This window comes from Solanum dulcamara, chromosome 2 (genome assembly GCF_947179165.1).
Source record: "Solanum dulcamara chromosome 2, daSolDulc1.2, whole genome shotgun sequence".
Classification (NCBI taxonomy): domain Eukaryota; kingdom Viridiplantae; phylum Streptophyta; class Magnoliopsida; order Solanales; family Solanaceae; genus Solanum; species Solanum dulcamara.
In genome coordinates, this window is record NC_077238.1 from 9486909 (window position 1) to 9506510 (window position 19602).

The window sequence follows — 19602 nt, forward strand, 5'->3', positions numbered from 1 at the left end:
TTGTGTGATATAAATGTCTCTCTGTCTTGTTCATGTACACAAACAATATACACATCCATGTCTCTTTTTATTATTATTATTATTAAATTTAAATTAAATATTTAGTTTCCTAAAATATATAAATGTAAATAGAGACACCCAAAAAAAATCAAATCTGGTGAAATCTACTTTTTAAATTAATAAGGAAAATACGGCTGAGATTCTGAAATCCACTTTGTTGGTGCTGATTTGATTTATTATTTTTTTTTTTTGGCCATATCCACGCGAGTTATTACATTTCCCCGAGTTTTTCGCGATATTTCCTTTTTTGTTTTTTATTGTAATTTTTATTTTGGCTTAATACATACAGTCGACATGATTTTAGATACGTGGAGAATAAGTATTACGGTTGAAGATTAATAGGTAGTGTACTACTTTTGTGCTTAGGGTGATTTGTGTTTTTATTGTAGTACTAGTTGTATTAATATCCATTATTATTTATTATTATTTTCAATACTCTACTTTAGTATGTTGTGTATTATATTTTAATTATTTTTACTATTTTATTATAATTGTTGCTTCCTATTGATAGACTTTGCACTGTTTTCTTGTGGTTCGTTATATTTTCTTTTGTGTATTTAGAATTGCTGCAGCTGAACTGAGAATTTTTTGAAAACAGTCTTTCTTTATCTTCACTAGGTAGTGATATGATATGACTGATTATGTTATTGTTGCAGTAGTTAATTCATATAATTGATATCTTAAATTTGTCAGAATATTTTATTTAGATAGTTGAACTAATTGATGTTTCGATTCAACATCTCAAGTCTTTAAAAAAAACATTTCAATTAATAACATTTGGCATCAAATTTTGAAGAAAACAATTGTTTGTGTTTTCATTCATCTATTAGATAGGTAAGTTAATTACTTAAAATATGACATCTTCTTTAATTATATGCATCGACTTCAAATAAAAAATGCTTGAAATTTTACGATTTATTGAGATAAATGCGTATAATTAAAGAAGATGACATAGTTTATATAATTTACTTTATTACGTAATAAACGAATGAAAAAATTGAAAATTTCAAATTTTGTACCAGAGGTGTTTAGTTAAAACATTATTAGGAGTTAAGTTGTTCATTTGAAACATGACTTATAACATGTTTGGATAGACTTATTTTAATTAACTTATAAGTTAAAAACTGTTTATAAGTTTTTTTAAAAAAATAGGTGCAGCCCAACTTATTTTTCTGACTTATAAGCTGTTTTCAACTTATAAGTTGCTTAAAATAAGTCCACCAAACAAATTCAATTATTTATTGGAGCTTATTTTAAGTACAAAATAATTTTAAGTTGACCAATCAAACACTCAAAAAAATTGAAAACAACTTATAAGTCAATCCAAACAGGCTCTTAGAACCTGTTTGAATTGACGTATTTTAAGTGATTTTAGGTTAGAAAACTTTGGATAATTTTTAAAAAATCATGTATATAAGTACTTAATTTAAAGTTAAAATAATAAAAATAAATCAAAAATCACAAATTAAGATTTTTAACTTATGACTTATAAACTAATTCAAACAGATTTTTAGCTCAGAGTGTTTTCTAAGAAGTTTAAAGGAAACTATGTATTAATCTTTTTTATTTTTATATTTAAATGTTGACTCAAGGTCAATTTGAGAATCCACCGTCAAATCAAAAGTGGGAAAGGCGGAAAATGTAACGACGCGGTTACTTATCACACAAATTTAAATAAATTAAAAGATTTATTTTCCCATTTATAACTTTTTTAGAGGAAAAAAAAAGAAGAAAAAATTAGGAAACTTCTAAAATACTATTGGAATTTAGATAAGTTCTAGTTAACAGCCTTAACTTTGTATTTGTATGTGTATATGTACTAATTAGTTGTTTAATTCATGTTAGTTTAATGATTGATATAAATGAGATCTTGAACCATGGTAACAAACTAACAATGCTTATTTATTTGTAATGTACTAGTTTTATTGCAAAAGACTAATTTGAGACGATGGTGAAGATAGTTTGTTTCCTTGAGACAAGTCGATGTTTGAACATGAGATTTCATATCGCGATATGAAATTATGAGATGAAATTAGTATTTGGATATGTGATTTCATGTCATTAGATGAAATTTCAATTTTTCTAAAAAGTATGAGTTAGTATTTTTCAAATATAAAAATTGACCCACAAATTTATATTTTATAAAAAATAATCCACATTTAAATCTACTAACCATTTATTTCATATGTAAATGTAAAAGAAATTTTTAAATCATATCATTACTTTTTAAATCATATATATCTCATATAACGATTATTCTCACCGACATAAAATTTATTATTACTTTAAATCAATTGCTACTTTACTATTTATGTTCACCAAATTCATTTTTTAATCAAATTTATTACTATTTCATTCAAATCAACGTTTAATGAAAAACTAATTTTCCATCGTTATATTGAATTAAAATTTGATCAATAAATATTATATTTTTTTTAGAATAACTTTGTAATAGTGTATTATGCGATTTTATAAACTTTTTCTCATTTGGTATAATTGTATAAAGAATTGTGAAAATTTTAATAGTTTTACAACTAATGTTTTTTATGTTTATAAGAAAACATACAACATAAAAAATCTAAATTGCATGTCCAAATAAAATTTCAACTTCATCTCATGATTTCATATTATGATTTCATATCGCATGGTCAAACAAGCCCTAGTATAGAGATGAGCAAGAAAAGTGAAATTTTTATTTTTGAATTCAATAATGACGTAGTTTATGGACTCAACAAAGGTAACATTCACAGGACATATTTAAAAAAATGTGTCATATAAATTAAGAAAATAATTAATGTAAAAACACTAATACTTTTGAAGTTAAAATACTTTGGGTTGTTCATTCCACAAAGAAAGTTGGACAATTATGTGGGAATTCTAGAAGGATGGACTAATAACTATATTACTATTAAATTCTTGACTTGTATACAGAGTAATGAAATATTTATTTTGCTTGATTTAATTTGTCAAAGTAAATTAATGGCTAAGTTTGCAATCTCTTCTTAAGATACATTAATAATTTACTAAAGATATTTTCACTATAAAAATCATTATAAAAAATGTCTCTTGATTTCATAGAAAACGTATATTTCAAATGATTTCCTTTGATTTTTTGACAAAAAAATTCTGTTGATTTCATAGAAATCCTATATTTCACCATATTTCAAATGATTTCTTTTTGATTCTTGACCAAAAATATTACTCAATCTGTTTTAATTTATTTGTATTATTTTTCTTTTTATCTATTAAAAAATGTATTTTTATTTATTTTAAAAAAAATTACATTCTAAATTATATGTTTAAAACAACGAGATTCAAATATGTGATGTTATTGTTGGAAACTTGTTAGATTTTCAAAAACATCAATTTTAGTGATTTTAATTAATTTGTTCTTGTTAGTGTAAAAGTCATAGTAGACTTTTTGAATATTCTCAAGTATATAATATAATATAATAAATTTGTACAGGATGGGAAAGAGACTGGAATTTGTTGGCAAGAGTTATTACAAGAAAGTAAAGTCTTAATCAGGTCAATCAATTAACAATTATTTTGTTGTCGTTATGAAGATTTTGTCTAATCTTTACAAAATCTTTTTGTGGTCCTACACATATATTTACTTTTTCTTTCATTTCCCATTTAACTAAACTAAGAGAGTCAACTAATTTGTACCAAAGTCAGGTAATCATGTTTATGTACTCTTTTAATTTCTTTAATTTTCCTAATTACACATAAAACTATGCAATTAAGACAACGACATATAGATTTTTTTACATTTTTATAAGAATTCGATGTTTATATCAAATTAATAAATACACATCATATGATCAGTGAAGCCATATGCTACACATTATAATAAATAAAAATCTAAAGAAGTAAAAACATTTGACACTATACTTTCAATAATTCATTCCAATATTTTCAATCCAAAGTTGTTGTTTTTCCAAAAAAAAATAAAAATTTGTCAATTTGTTGAAATTTATCTTTGACACAATATATTTTCAATAATTCATTCATATTTTTGAATCATTTAACCTCGAGTGATGGAGGACCTAAATCAACTGTGCTATCCTCTTAAGTTTGTTATTATTATTTTGTATTCAAAACTAGAATGGCCTGAGAAGTTTCAAAGAAGTTCAACAATTGTAATAATATAATTTAAACTACAATTACAAGTTTTTATTCCTAGTCCTAGTGATTAAAAAGCTAAATTGGACCTTTCCAACTTCATTATCAAACATATGAACAAAATAAAAAGAATTGAATTGTATCAATATGAACTGTGATAAGATGATTAAGATTTATCCATTCTTAATAAAAAATCTATGGTATAAATCTTTGGAAATGAGAAAAAAAATCACGTTATGAATGTTGCTCTGAATTTAATCGGATTTCAATATAAATATCAGTCCGAATAAAAATTAAAAATTTAAAAAAAGGAAGGGAAAGAGTTGTGAAAGTGAACTAATGTTAGGTCTTGAGATGTTACATGTTTATTAATTTTTAACAAATTCAAATCAATAGATCTTCTAATATTATAACAAACACCATATTTATAAAAATATAAACTAAATCATGTTAGTCAACACGGAAATGGACAGACTAGTATCCAAAAACAAAAAAGTTGTTTATAAATTTTATCAATCAAAATTAACAACTGTGGAAACTTGACGGAGACTACCTAAGCATTAATTTTTCTTCAATCAAATTAAGATACATAGGTCGATAATCAAAGTTTATTTGATTTCAATTCAGGGCTATGTATTGGTTGGTTTAACTTGATTTGACTTATCAATTTTACTTATTGATTTTTTATTTGTAGACATGTTAAAATTTTATAAAGCCATTTAAAATATCAATTTATCGATTCTGATTGTTATCGATTTAATCATTAAATTCCACACACAAAAAAATAATAATTGAAAATCATTTAAAAATAAATTGACAAATCAAATAAAATGAGTTGACACATTGTATCTTGATCAATAGCAAGTACTATCGCCTTGTAGAATAATTGAGAGTTTGAAAAAGTAAAAAATGAAATTATGAAATTAAACTCTAAGTCAAGAACTTTATATGCCTAATAATATAAATATATTATTAAATTACTATTGATTAACTCATTATGAAAATACCTCAAATCGTTAAGAACCTTGATCCTATAGAAAAAATTCAAAACTGTTACTAAAATCACTAAATCAATAACTTTTTTCAATTCGAATCATTAATTTTAATTTAATTTTGAACAACCTTATTTCAAACTTACATATAGTAAAAAAATTACGACTTTAGTGATGGTGAAAGTTAATTCGTTCATGTTTGAAATAAATATGAAAATTGTATATCAAATAATGTGGTGCAGTGAATGAAGTTGCTTCTGTCTAAATTAAAGATTTCGAGTTCAAGTTCTGAATATGAATTTTTTTTGATAGAAAACACTACTCTCCAAATGAAATTCCGCCCAATATAAGTTTAAGTTAATTAAACTTCAATATAAATATCAAATACCGAATGAAAAATAAGAAAATGAGACAATAGTAGGGGTAAAAAGAGAAAAGAGACATATGTATGTAGGGTTGTGTATCTGTCGATTCGGTTCGATTTTAAGTATTATCGGTTTGGTTTATCGATTTTTGATTTTTAAATAAGCTAAATCGATAGGCAAATCAATAAGATATTTGTTACCGATTTTTGATTTATCTATTTTTGGTCTTTAACGGTTCGATTTTCGGTTTAACCAATAAAAAAATTACTTTTAAAACAAATATATGATTTCTGGAGCCGTCGTCGTAGCAACTTGCAAACCATTGCCGTCGAACCTAAAGCGGCAAAGTCAAGGGTTAATACTAAAATACTAAATACTAAATAGTATGATATAGTGATTAACCGATTATATATTTATATTAAAATTTTTTGTTTAATATTTGTGTATGAGTAAAATACTAAAAATTAAATTAGTAAACTATTATAATCTTAAGGGATTATCGATTTATCCAATAACCTAATATTATAAAATCAATATCAAATCAATAACTCAATAATTATTTTTTATAAAACCAATAAATAACCATTAACCTAATAACTCAATAATAATAAATCAATAATATTTTTTTCTATTTAATTTATCAATTGATTTAATTTTTTCACACCCCAGTACGGGGTTGGGGCAAGAAATTTTAATAGTGCTAGTAGAAAACAGGACAAAGGAGAGAGAGAAAAGTGGAGATATGGAACTCCCAACCAAATCTTTTTGGGTCCCTCTCCCCACATATTACCCTTTTTATTTTCTCCCCCTCTATTTAAGGTTGGAATTTGTGGTATGTATGAGATATTCAAAATATCTTATATCAAGAGTTTTTATGTTTTTACTTCCCATTCTTAGAATGTGTAAAAATTAAATTGATCGATAATTCGAATAAAAAAGTGTTGTTGATTTATTGTTAGTAGATTATTGGATTAATAATTATTTAATAGTTTTATAAAAAAAAATTGAATTAAAGGTTCGATATTGATTATTACGTAAATTGATAACTCATTAAGACTATAATATAAATATAATATTGGGTTAATATTTACTCATACAAAAATATCAAACAAAAAATATTAATATAAATAGAATAATTACTATATCATACTATCAGTGCCTTATAGAATTCACACTTCACACTATACATTATTTCACAGTTCACACTGTATTTATCCTTTAGGCTTTGCAGCTTTAGGTTCACAACATCAAAACTCAAAACCTAAATAACTAAGAACGGCGGCGGCTACGGTTTGGAAGTTGCAACGACGACGGCAAAGGTTAGGCGACGGCTAGGATTGTGAATTGTGAATTCGATTTCTCTCTTTTTTTACGTTTCTTCTTCTCTTTTCTGATTTCTCTTCTTCGTACCACTTTCTCAAAAAATTCGAATTCGCTGATAAATTTGACTTTGCTGGTAAACAAGAGATTATTCCATCCTAATTGGAGTTAAATTTGATGAGAATTTTGAATATTTTTCTTAAGAAACTCTTTTTCCCTTTTTAGTAATGTTCACGATTTTTGAAAATTATTGGAGAAGTTCCATATTTGTTTTGAAAGCATTTTTTTATTAGTTAAATCAAAAATCGAATCATAAAAGATCAAAAATCGATAAACTGAAAATCGATAACAAATATCTTATTAGTTTGGTTATCGATTTAACGTATTTAAAAATTGAAAAAAGATAAATCGAACCAATAATACTTAAAATCAAATAGAACTGATCGATACACACCTCTATCCTTCATCGTAAATACTCATTTTATTTTGCTTTTCAAAAGTCAAATTAAATTAGATTAATATTTTAAGTTTTTTTAAAAATTTTAATATAAAAAACTTTTAAAGTCAGTCGTTTATGACTCACATTGAATAAAAATGACTCTCCCATGGTTCCATTCCTTCTTGCAAAAAATATCACAACTTATAATATTTTTTATGATAAAAAGAGACTACTCATATGATAATTATTCCTCAACTTCAATTTTGAGATTGTGCCTTTGAATCATCAAAAAAATAAAAAAGGTATAAGCTCTCGAAGAGGGGTAAACACAAACACAGACGCATATATACATAAATATATATAAAATAAATTTTGAATAGTTTTTAAAAGTTTGAATTTTGAAAAACAACAATAATATATTTAATGTAATCTTACAAGATCCGAAAAGAAAAGGGATACACATAATATTACATCTACCTTGTGAAAGTATAAATGTTATTTTTAATGGACTTTCAATTCAAATAAAATATACTAAAATCAACTATGAGAAAGAGACTTGGCAGTCTAAATATTCCGTAAAATATGATAAGTATTTTAAGACGGAGGGAGTATGAACCAACAACATTATCGACAACAAAATCAAATCTCATGAGATCACCTGCTGGAATTTTCCTTTGCCCAATTTTTGATTTTTGATTTTTCTTGCATTCATTCGATTTTATGGTCCAATTTGTCCAAAAATAATATCATATCCTGTCGTGACAAAAATAACGGTGGTCCGCACCCCCCACTATGCAACAACTCACTAAGATATGTCTTTCGAGATAACTCAGTTGATTTGGAGGGTGGTTATCTATATGGATGACTCGAGATTGACTTCCTCAATACCTTTTGAGTCGTGCATGTCGTATAGGATTTGTCTAGTACAGTTTACATTTTCTGTGTGGTTTATAAATTATTACACAGTAAAAAATTTATCCAGTGCGCATAAAATGCTCATTCAAAAAATAGAGGTTGTAACAGAGGTTATAGCAGCTGCAGGTTATCCTAGGTTCGAAAAAACTCTCTAAGATATTAATTGGGTGTTTGTTTGTTTGAAGTTTTGCGAAGTTTAATTTTATAAATTAATTTGAATTTTTTACACTATATAATAATCCAATAAAGCATATAAAAAACACTATTCGTCTTTGTTATATTCTCTTCGATTAATTTGTTTATCGAATTTTAACTTGATATGAAGTTTAATAAAGTAAAGAATATTTTAAAATTTTATGGTTTTAAGTTAAAAATATGTGAAATGTACTAAAATATTCTTTAATCTTGTGATTTTAAACATGTTAGATAGAAAGTTAAAATTAAAATATTATCAAAAAGAAGAAGAAGAAAAATGCATTTTTTTAGAAATGGGTTATAAAAAAAAAACACAAAACAAACAAATTAAAGTAGAGGGAGTACTAAATATACGATAGAATCCAGAAATTTCAACCATATAAATTTGAATTTCATGACGGCTTACTTGGGCTTCAAGATTGAATCCTATGTTATATTGTCCAACTTTCAATAGAAGTATCATGAGTGAAATAATTATCTTTTAACATAATTATTTTTTAGTTTTAGTTTATGTAAAGGTTTTTGACTAGGTATATAGTTTAAAAAAAGGAAAGATTTTTTAAATTTATGATCTAAAGTAAGTGATATAACTTTATATAGGTATAAATTATTTTACTAAGAGTAAAAAAAGAATTTTAAGTCATCATATTACTAAAAGTAAAATGGGTCATTTTTTAACTAAAAGGAACGAGTGTCACACAATTTTAGATGAATAAAATAGTATACGTGCTTGGGTTCTACCTATCAAAGCTTTAAACTCCAACTATACCAGAGTTGTTGTGTTTTAACTAAAAATATAACAACGACATATCTAATGTAATTTTATAAATAGAATTTGGAAAGGGTAGAATGTACGCAAATCTTATCTTTACTTTTGCGGAGTAGAGAGATTGTTTTCAATAGATTTTCGACTAAAAAAAATGTAATTGAAGAAGGATTGCAAGAATAATTAGACAACAAATTAGCATGATACAAGGCAAATGAACACATTAAAGAATAAGTGACAACATAACTACTAAATAGCCCCTATCTCTTTTATAAAAAGTGTGACCACACTCGGGTAGTTAGTAGCGTTCTACTCTAACCCTCGACCTCTAAACATTTATATCAAGGGTATGTCTCCAATAAGGTGAAGTTGTGTCATGTCCTGTCTAATCACCTTTCTAGTTCTTTTTTTGACCTGCCTCTATCTCCTAACTCTTTTATAATCAACCTCTCACACTTTCTTATGAAAACACCTGCGCACCGCTTCTTCACATGCGCGAATTATTTTAATCTCGCTTAATTCATCTTATCCGCCATAAAAGGCTATTCTCACTTTGCCCTATATAACTTTGTTTCTAATCATTAGGGATGACAATGGGGCGGGGAGGGGAGGGGCGGGTACGATGTGGTTTGACCCTCGACCCGCAAAATTTTAACCCATCCCACACTGCATAGCATTTTTCAGTGTTTTAAATCCACCCCGCTCCGCTCCGTATTGATCCGCTTTCACCCCGTCACGCATCAATTTTTCTAAGAGAATCTGAAAAAGCTAAATCAAAATTTAATATTACTAAATTATTTTTGCATCTTCCGTTTTCAATTTCACTCCAGGTCATACGTTACAGAAAAAAAAAAGCAACAAATTTAGATAGCTTGTAATTAAGGGTTATATATATATTTTTTTAATTAAGAAGTATTATATGTTTATAATCTCATATATATTAACCCAAATAAATAACATATAAGTTCCTATAATTAAGTTTGTGAATAGAAAATGTAACCAACTTTTCTGTAGCAGTGATGCCTTAGGTACATTTTTATTTAAAGATATTGAGAAACAAAAAAGACTCGGTTCTTATTTATTTGATCTTATTACGTGAGCAAAACTTATTCATATTAATCACTGCAAATTGTCACTTCTACATGATAATGTAAAATTGTACTAATAATTTATGTTTCTTGAACTTTCTAAAAATATTGTATACTCATGTCAAATCCTACCTACATCTAATAAAAAAGGTCCTGGTCATTCGTTTTGAAAAACTAAGTTTATTTTTACTTTCACACCAAAAATAAACTTTTTAGAAGAAATAAATAAACAAATAAACTTATTGCAAAAAACAAATTGCAATATTTATTGGTACAAATATGCAATTCAAGCAAATAAACATGAGTTATGCAAAGTGCAAACTCACGCTTTCAATTTCACTCAAAAATAAAAAGGTCTTCTATTAGCTTTTGTTTGTTTAAATTCGCACACACAAGCAATTCGTCCCACTCCGCATTAAATCTTAAAAAATTATTTCAACCCGCCCGCCCTGCCTAGTCTTATACTCACAACTGTCCCGTTTCATTGCTATTCCTATTAATTATATTTCTCATAGTATGTCCACACATCTATTTGAAACATTCTACTTTTCGCTACCTTTATCTTCTAAATATCGATGTTCTTGACGGGCAAAAACTCTCCCATACATTAGTATTGGTCTAACACCACTCTATAAATACTATTTTAAAGTCTTGATGACATGCACAAATACTGAGTGATATTATTATAGTGTGTGTATATATTGCGATGGTATCAAAAAGATATTCATAAGTCATTCAATGATAAATGAGTGATACTATCATAGTATATTCATATATTCTCATGATATTAAAATGGTATAATTAAGGCACAACCACTATTTCATCAAATTAATCATCATTTCTTAATGATGGACTTCTAAAATCATCAATTATACCATAACAATTTATTGCATAACAAAAAATTGCACAACATAAAATTGCACAATTACTGAATGATACCATCATAGCATATATATACTGTGATGGTATCATAAGGTTTTCTTAAGTCATTCGATAGTACATGAATGATAGTACAATAATATATTAATATATTATCATGATGTTGAAATTATATAATTAAGGAACAACCATTATTTTCCCCAAGTCAATCCTCAATCCTTAATGAGATACTTCTAAATTCCTCAATAATACCATAACATACATTCAGAAAAAATTGCACAAATATTGAATGATATCATCACAGTATATATATATACTGTGATGGTATCATAAATGTTGAATGATACCATTATAGTATATTTATACTGTGACGATATCAAATAAACGAATTGAGCGGGACACATAGTGTAATTTGTTTTGGCCGAATGGGCATTAAGTGTAGTTTTTTGTTATTATGCTTAAAAGATTTGCCATATATGAAACTTTTCCTAATATTAACTAGCGGTCCAAAACAATGAAGGGTCAAATTAGGGTAAAAAGCTTAACTAGACAAAATAAGCACCTAAATTATCACTATATAACAATAGTTTTAGTTTTCCCCAACATCTATATAACAATAGTTTTAGTTTTCTCCAACATAGCAATAGTTTTTTTTACAAACAAGGAAATAAAATAAAATAATACGGAAAAAAATTAGAGCCCATGTTTTTTGGTATTTAATGGTATCCTAATCTCTTAAATTCCCCTCTTTAGTTATTTACTTTCCACAATTATCTCAAGCATTTTAATTTTTTCTCTCTCATAAACTAAAAAGACGGTATTCTAACCAAAACCAATCTCTCTACCTTCTCTTTTCTGAAAATCAATTCAATGGAAGCTATGAACAATTCTTCAATTTTAATTCATTACGACGGAAGATGGGATGTAACAGGTATGAATTATGGTATTTATTTTGATTAGTGATAGTTTTGGAGTATTTTTTTAGTTATATTTCTTGATTTAGTTTCTTTATAATAAAGAATTTCCACTTGGTATATTGTTTGTTTGATGACAACATATGCAATTATTGTTTTAATTTTAATCAAAGCATACATATACATTTTGTGATATTCAGGCGATCACCATTAAGCCTTTTTTTGATTAATGTTTGGTCTATATTATGTTTTTCATGTTTTGTGAATTAATCGTGATCTGTAAATGTATGATTTTTGTTTTGGTATAGGACTTTATATATTAAGTCACTGTAAAAATAATGCATATGTACTTAAAAGTTTGATAAATTTTTTGATTATATTAAGGCTTATATGATATATTTTTGGTATTTTTTTCTTTTTTTGATTATATATTGATGAATATGCATTTATAATGGTTAAGTATTTAAAAAAGTTGTATGCATGTTTCATTTCATGGTGTACGTATTGGTATGTACCCTAAACTGTATAAATAATACTTATGTGTCTTGAAGGATAGTTTTTTTATTATTATATTAAGATTTATATGATATAAGTTTGATTATTTTTTTGATTATAAATTGTGAATGTATCTTTAAAATGGTTATGAATTTAATTTGATAAATTCATGATTTTTTTGGTCTACATGTTGGTGGATTTCATAATCCTAAACTATAGTACATTTGTAATTACCAAATTATTTTTTTTGATTATATTAAGGTTTAAATGATACATAGTTAGTGATTTTTTTTTGATTATATATTGGTGAAAGTGTCTTTGTAACATCAACTTGAAAATATAACGCAGATAAATATGTAGATTACAAGATTGAAGGAGTAATATTTGATGCAAACACCAAATACGAAGGAATGATTACCGCTATTGCTTTTCAATTAGGTATGGACACGACAATATTTGAGTTGATAATTAAATTTGTTGTGAGTGATCAATCCCCACCGATGAGGATTCATAACGAAATGAGTGTACAAGTTTACTTAGATAAAAAAAAAAAACAATTCTAATTTCTTCTCGAAATATCCATCATGTGTAATATGTATGGATGGAGCTATGGAAGCAGTTGAGTATCAACTTTAGAAGTAGTCACTTCCAATGAAATATGCTTGACTAGTATGGATCCCATTGTAGATGATTACATCGAAGAATACGAAGGAGCTGAAATAATCAACAATCCTCAAAGTGATTTGGTGGAGGAAGGTCAAATTTATATAAACAAGCATATTTATCACTATATAACAATCCGGTTGTAAACCAAAAAAAATAATAAGACTACCAATAACTCAACCAAATGATCGGAAAAAAAAAGCACAACATATACCAAATTAGTAACCAAAGTTTTATACCAACTTACACAGCAAAATATTGGTATATGAATATTGATTCTTATACCAATTTAGCAACCAAAGTTTTATACCAACTTATACACCAAAAAAGTACAATATATACCGAATTAATAACCAAAATTTTATACCAACTTACACAGCAAAAAATCATTATAAACGATTGATTAAAACAAATCAGGTTGTCTACCAAAAGAAGAATTTTTTTTTATACAAACTCAAATTTCAAAACCATTATGTCTACCAATAACTTAATAATTTGATACAACCAATAAAGGCATAAATATTTCACTTAGAAATTACAGAAGCAATTTGTAAAAAAAGAGAAAGATTAGAAACAAAATATGAGAATGGTGATAACTTGAATAACTCAATAATGAAGAATCAATTTTTTTCACCTTGAAATTATCGAAAAAATCGGGAGAGAGAGAGATTTGCTTACAAAAGTAAATTGAGGTAAATAAGGCAACATTAATTGTAATGTAAAGAGAGAAAAATATCAAGGTAAAAGATTTGATTGAAGAATACATTCATTGGTTGATATTATTGTATATACAATTAAATAGAGAGAAAAGCGTGTAAAAATATATTTCTGATTGAGAAACAAAAAAAAGTAATTATCAACTTTTTAAAAATCGAGACATTATCAATAAATAAGGAATAAAAAACTGCCATAATAAAATTTCCGTCAAATTATGTTTGACAAACATCTCTAGTCATTCATGGGCTCTCAAGCCCATACTCTCTCTTTTTGGGCTAATTGAGGACAATGGACCTATATACACACTCATTGGGCCTATAATTTTTTTTAAGAAAAAATTATTTGAGAATACTTTTTAATAAATAATTATTAATTTTAATAATATTTTTTATTTATTATCATCTATAATAATACATAACAATATTAAGATATATATGTCATGTATTAAAAACAAATTATGCATGCAATATAAAAATATTATAAATGTTTTAAAATATATTATACTGTTTCTAAGAAATTAACACAAAATGTATTATAATTATATTAAAGCATTTGATAAATATATTATTAATGAATAAAATTTGTATTATATAAATTTTATAAATTATTCTCACTAATATGTATTAAATTTATATTAAAATTGTATTATAAATATATTATAAGTGATAAGTAAAAAATGATATTATTATTATAAATGGTAAATATTTTTTAATATATTTATCTAAGTTTCCCTCTTTCTGACTTCCGATCAACCCATCAGTGCATATTGATCGGAAACCATGGAGTGCGCCGGCAGGGGAAGCCGAACCCCATGTTCCGGTCCGTCGACGAGACGTTGCCGTCGCTGCCAAGCTGTGGCTTATTGCTCCATCTCTCACCAGGTTTTATGAAGAATTTGCTCCCTTTACTACTTTTTATGGTTAATTTGTAAAGATGTTTACGAAATTGTTTAGTATAAGAATTGTTTGCTCCCTTATAGTAATAATCCTTCAATTTCAATTTGTTTGTCTGATTTTGATTTGATACGAGTGTAAGCATATAAAGAACTTAAACTAAAGATATGTTGAAGGTACCAAAATGCCTTTTAATCTTTTTGATCTTAAACATATCACGTGTGACATTGAAATTAAAGAGTTGCTAAAAAGTGAAAGAGACATGAGACAAACAAATTAAAACGGAGGGTTAAGTATAAGAAAAGGAAGAGAATTTTATATATTTTGTGTTCAGGTATCACACGGGAATGTACACAAGAAAGAGTGTCAAAGGTTAGAACAACAAATGAAGCATGCCCATGTTGTGAGTGATTTCCCTTTTACATTTTCTGAAGAAGCTACTATGCAGGTAAGTGCCTAGGTAAAATGTGCTTTTGAATTATTTGTCTATGGAAGTGCCTAGGTAAAATATGCTTGGTGGTGCTTTGTAGGTGTGCGATAAACGGGAAACAAGGTGTTCGTTCTTGATAAAACAGGGAGTTCACCGTATAGGAATGTGGACGTTCGAATGTAGCTGTGGGGCATCAACTGGTATATTTGATTGCTCAAGGTTGCTTACTCTTTTCATGATTAATTGTTTTGTTCTCGATCAGCCTAGCTAATTACAAGCCTTATGTATTCTCTTGTCTGAACATTAGTTATTCCGTCTTTGTATTCCTACTACCTATGTTCTTTTGTCTATATTAGCAGTATTTTGCTATAATCAAGCTTAATATTTGTCAAAGATAAAGTTTTCTGCGTCTTAGTATACATTTTGAGAATATTCTTTGCATTTTCCGTGTCTTTCCAAAATGAAGATGTATAATTTGATCTCTGCTGCTATGCTGATAAAGAAATGCTTCTAACCTAAAACAACATATTGTTATCTCATCCTTAATTTTTGTTAGCAGGCTCATGAAAGGCTGGAACCTATCTAGTACATTGTGTCCTTGTAGAGGTAGTGTGTAGTGCTTCAGACAATTAATACATGAATACAATGCTTGTCTGGAATGCTAATTTAAACTAGTATATAAATGCAGAGCCATCCACTCCGTTACCAAAGTTACTTAGTGGTTGGAAAGAATATTATGAATGGAGGTGCATTCCGCTGTATTCTCCTGTTGCTTTGCTACTTCACTGGGTAGGTTGGCAGTATACAAACATGAAATTGATGAGTTTGTACTTTGTAGTAGCCATATTACTTGGGAAATATACTTCATTGCCGCTTTGTGTTGAAGTTTCTTCCATAGGGTAATTCCATTTAAGGAGTTTAAATTGTTTGTGAAGCTATTGAAAATGTCAATCTTTGGAGAAATCAATTGTGACATTCACTGGCTCATTTGTAGTGCTATTTTTCTCTTGCTTTTTCCAGCCATTGACGCTGTATTGGGCTATTAAGCTGGCAGCTCAAGGGAACCTGATTCCTGAAATTAGTAATGAGCTACACATACATTATTTAGGTACTCTCTTTTCTTCTGCTCTTGCTAAGGGGCTTTATAGACGAGACTCCCCTCTCTCTCTCTGGCCGTAAAAGTTGTTAAATGATAATTAGAGCTAATTCATCATTCAGAACCCTAAAAACTTCTGGAGCTCCCGTTAAATATGCTACACACTCCACTGCTCATTCTTCTTCTCCTTTGGAGCTAGTTTTCGAAGGGCTAGTTATTTTTATATTAAATTTGGGCTCTTTCTCTTGTTTGAAATGTGAAGGTCCTGAAAAAGAGCTTCATCAGCTTGCAGTTTTCAGCGAACTGCTTGCAGTTTTTCCTGATGTTCGAATACATATTGATCTTGTGGGACCTGCAGTTCCAGAAGAAAGGTTTGGTTACTTACCTTTATTCATGTTTCTGGTTTACTTACTTTTCACTGCAACTTCTAGTTAATTAGCAGGAAAGGAGAGTAACTCATTGATCTCATTGTCAAATTCATGAACTATTATTGCGGTTATAATCTTTTGGATAGAACATTATCAGATTAGAGACACTTGGTTCTCATTCTGCTGAAAGGAAGTAATTAGCACTGCTAATTCTTGCGAGAATCTTAAATGCTGGAAAAGGGTGTCGTAAATTGATGGCTTCTTGATTTAAAAGTTCAAAAATAACATACAAAAAAAAAGGTTTAAAAAGAAAGATGAACTTGGCAGACAATAGATGCTTGATATAGTACCCTTCGTTGGGTTCTATTCAGTCAATAATGACTGCTACACATCAATGGTTGCAGATGGTACTAACAGAAAAGTGGTTCGAATGGTATCCTTGCAAGTTACTAGACATGATCCATCATTTACCTTGGTAACCTGATGAATGCATTTTGCTAAGCTGTATAATACATCACGTTCATACTAACCTCTAACTTTCTTTTATTTTCCTTCCAAAATTTCATGGGTATCTTGTTAACATTTGCAGATTATTTATGATCACATTGCTGTAAGTACCTTTAATAGATCATCCTCTTTTGCTTGTTAATGATTAGGAATGGTGAGAGAATTGAACTTCGTGATTATGCTCATTGTACAGAGACCAACTGCAAGTGTACATGTCCAACTAAGAGTTTTGGCCCAATGTCACTACAAAGTGGATCTTCAGGCATTACATTAACACTTCATAGTGGTTATTATCATGGTTGTTATAATGATCTTATGAAGGTCTGTCAAGTGTCAAACAGCATTTGCCTTTGCGATATGTTTCCTTCTTTTGTTGGGTGTAACTCATATGTTGTTAGCTTTGTCAGGGTACACCTCCTAATCTAGTTATTGCACCGAATGCTGGTGTCGCTGCTTACAGGAGCTGGCTACAAACCATTGTAAGTCTTTTAAATCAATATGATATTTTCATATGCAAGTTTTTACCTTTAGGATTTGCTCAACAGTGTGTGTATGGGACCTTTCCAGAAAGCTAGCCAGGTCTGGTATTGCTAAACAATTATCTTGTTGTGTTCCTTTAACCAGGAGCTGATAAAGGAGATAAAAGTTCCTGCATTTTTCTCCGATTACTGTGAAGAAGCTTGTAATCTGGCGACTAGTTGCATAAGCTCTGTGACTGGGGCTTCTCCTACCATTCCTGTTTGTTTTTTCTTCTTTTTTCACACCACTCATCAACCGTTTTTTCTCTCTTCAAAGTTTGCTCTTAAAGTTGTCTACTGCTTCTAACTCAAGTCATTAAATTGCACTTGTTACTTGCTTTGCAGATCCAACTAAATCCTTTTAGGCAACCCCTTGCAGTAGAAGACAGTGCCCTGTTTCTTCCATGCTACTCAAATTGCTTCATCTTTGGGATTTGAATTACCTTCTTGAGAGTTTCTCAAGGATGCAATGGCTCGACTCTATTACAACATAGTGGCTGACTTAGGATTCTAATGTTAGACTAAGAAATGCACCCATGCGTATGACCTAGTCGTCAATGAAGTGATTTGAGAATCATGAGGTCTCAGATTCAGTTCCCAAATCGAGGCAAGAGCATTAGTTGATTTTTTTTCGTTGGTCCAAGCCTTGATGGACAGAGTTATTCAATGCATGTGTTGGTAGTAGGTATCACATATCTCGTGGAATTAGTTGAAGTGCGTTTGAGCTACCTGATTCTGTATTCCTTGAGGTGATGCTAAAATGTGACTTCAGTCCAACTTTGAGTTTCTTGGTGAAAATCCATCTTTTTCGATAGATAGAAAAAAAGCCTAGCGAGGTGACAAAACAAAGAAAATTGTTTTTATGTATATTTATTAGGTAGTAGAGTTATTTAATACTGCTACATACAAAAATATTTCTTTTAGTTCTCCTTTCAATGTTGAGACAAATTATAAAATTCTCTCTGTATTTTGCACCCCCCCCCCCCCAACAAATCAATAATTTAGTTTTCGTCTACCACTTGTCCACGTAGGGTCGAATAATATAATACTAAAAGGTAATAGTAAACCTTTTCAAATAGTAAAAAGGGCAAATTCTAAATAAAGTGATTTTTTCAAAAAAAAAATTCATGGCCAAATGCTCGCTTATTCTTGTCCAGACAAGTCTCTGTTCTTTCCTTTCCTTCTCTATAATTATCTGTTTTTGTTTTTTTGTTTTTTTTTTGTTTTTTTTTTACCCCCCATTTTGGAGGATTTATAGTGTTTCCACACTAAATACTCCAGTGTGACTCGAACCCAGGACCTATCGGTCGTGGGTGGAGGTGCTTAACCAACTGAGCAATCCTCACTTGTCATAAAAATATACATCTGTTCATAAAAATATATGCATGTTTGATATTTATATTAAATTAATAAATAAAAAATATATATTAGCGTGTAAGTATTTATTGTTAATTCGTCATTGAAGGGAGTTCGCCGAGGGTGAGAACAAAAATCGAATTGATTGAATTACAAAGATCTAGTCACCCACCTCCAAAATTCAAGTCCTTCATTCGCTTCAATTTATTTGTCTTACTTTTATTCGTTTAAAAAATTGTTTTTTTTTTACAATTCATTAGTTCTAATTTTACAATGACATATTTAAGATCATAAAATTAAAAAATATTTTGGTACATTTTACATATATTTAATTTAAGATTAAAATTTAAAAGTTTTTTTATCTTTTAAAACTGCATATCAAGTCAAAATCAAATAAATAAATTGAAGTAAAAGAAGTATATTATTTACCAAATAGGGAATTAACATACTGCAACTAACTTCTTTATTGAGAGAGGAATGAGCTTGTCATAATGAAGTGGA

At 28.2% G+C, this 19602-nt stretch overlaps 1 protein-coding gene across 3 annotated transcripts; it reads left to right on the top strand.

The window, feature by feature from the left end:
• Window positions 1-14645: 14645 nt before the first annotated feature.
• Window positions 14646-18701, top strand: LOC129880274 (uncharacterized). 3 transcript variants are annotated; one of them, XM_055954235.1, is made up of 11 exons: window positions 14646-14814; window positions 15161-15274; window positions 15357-15475; window positions 15816-15862; window positions 15945-16045; window positions 16277-16364; window positions 16615-16723; window positions 17377-17548; window positions 17626-17706; window positions 17852-17965; window positions 18091-18701. In XM_055954235.1, exons 1-11 carry the CDS (start codon window positions 14713-14715, stop codon window positions 18181-18183), a joined length of 1140 nt encoding a protein of 379 aa, XP_055810210.1. In that variant the 5' UTR covers window positions 14646-14712; the 3' UTR covers window positions 18184-18701. The 3 variants fall into 3 exon arrangements, with proteins under 3 accessions (XP_055810210.1, XP_055810212.1, XP_055810211.1); XM_055954236.1 differs by having other exon boundaries at window positions 14647-14814; window positions 17635-17706; XM_055954237.1 differs by lacking the exon at window positions 17852-17965.
• Window positions 18702-19602: the final 901 nt, after the last annotated feature.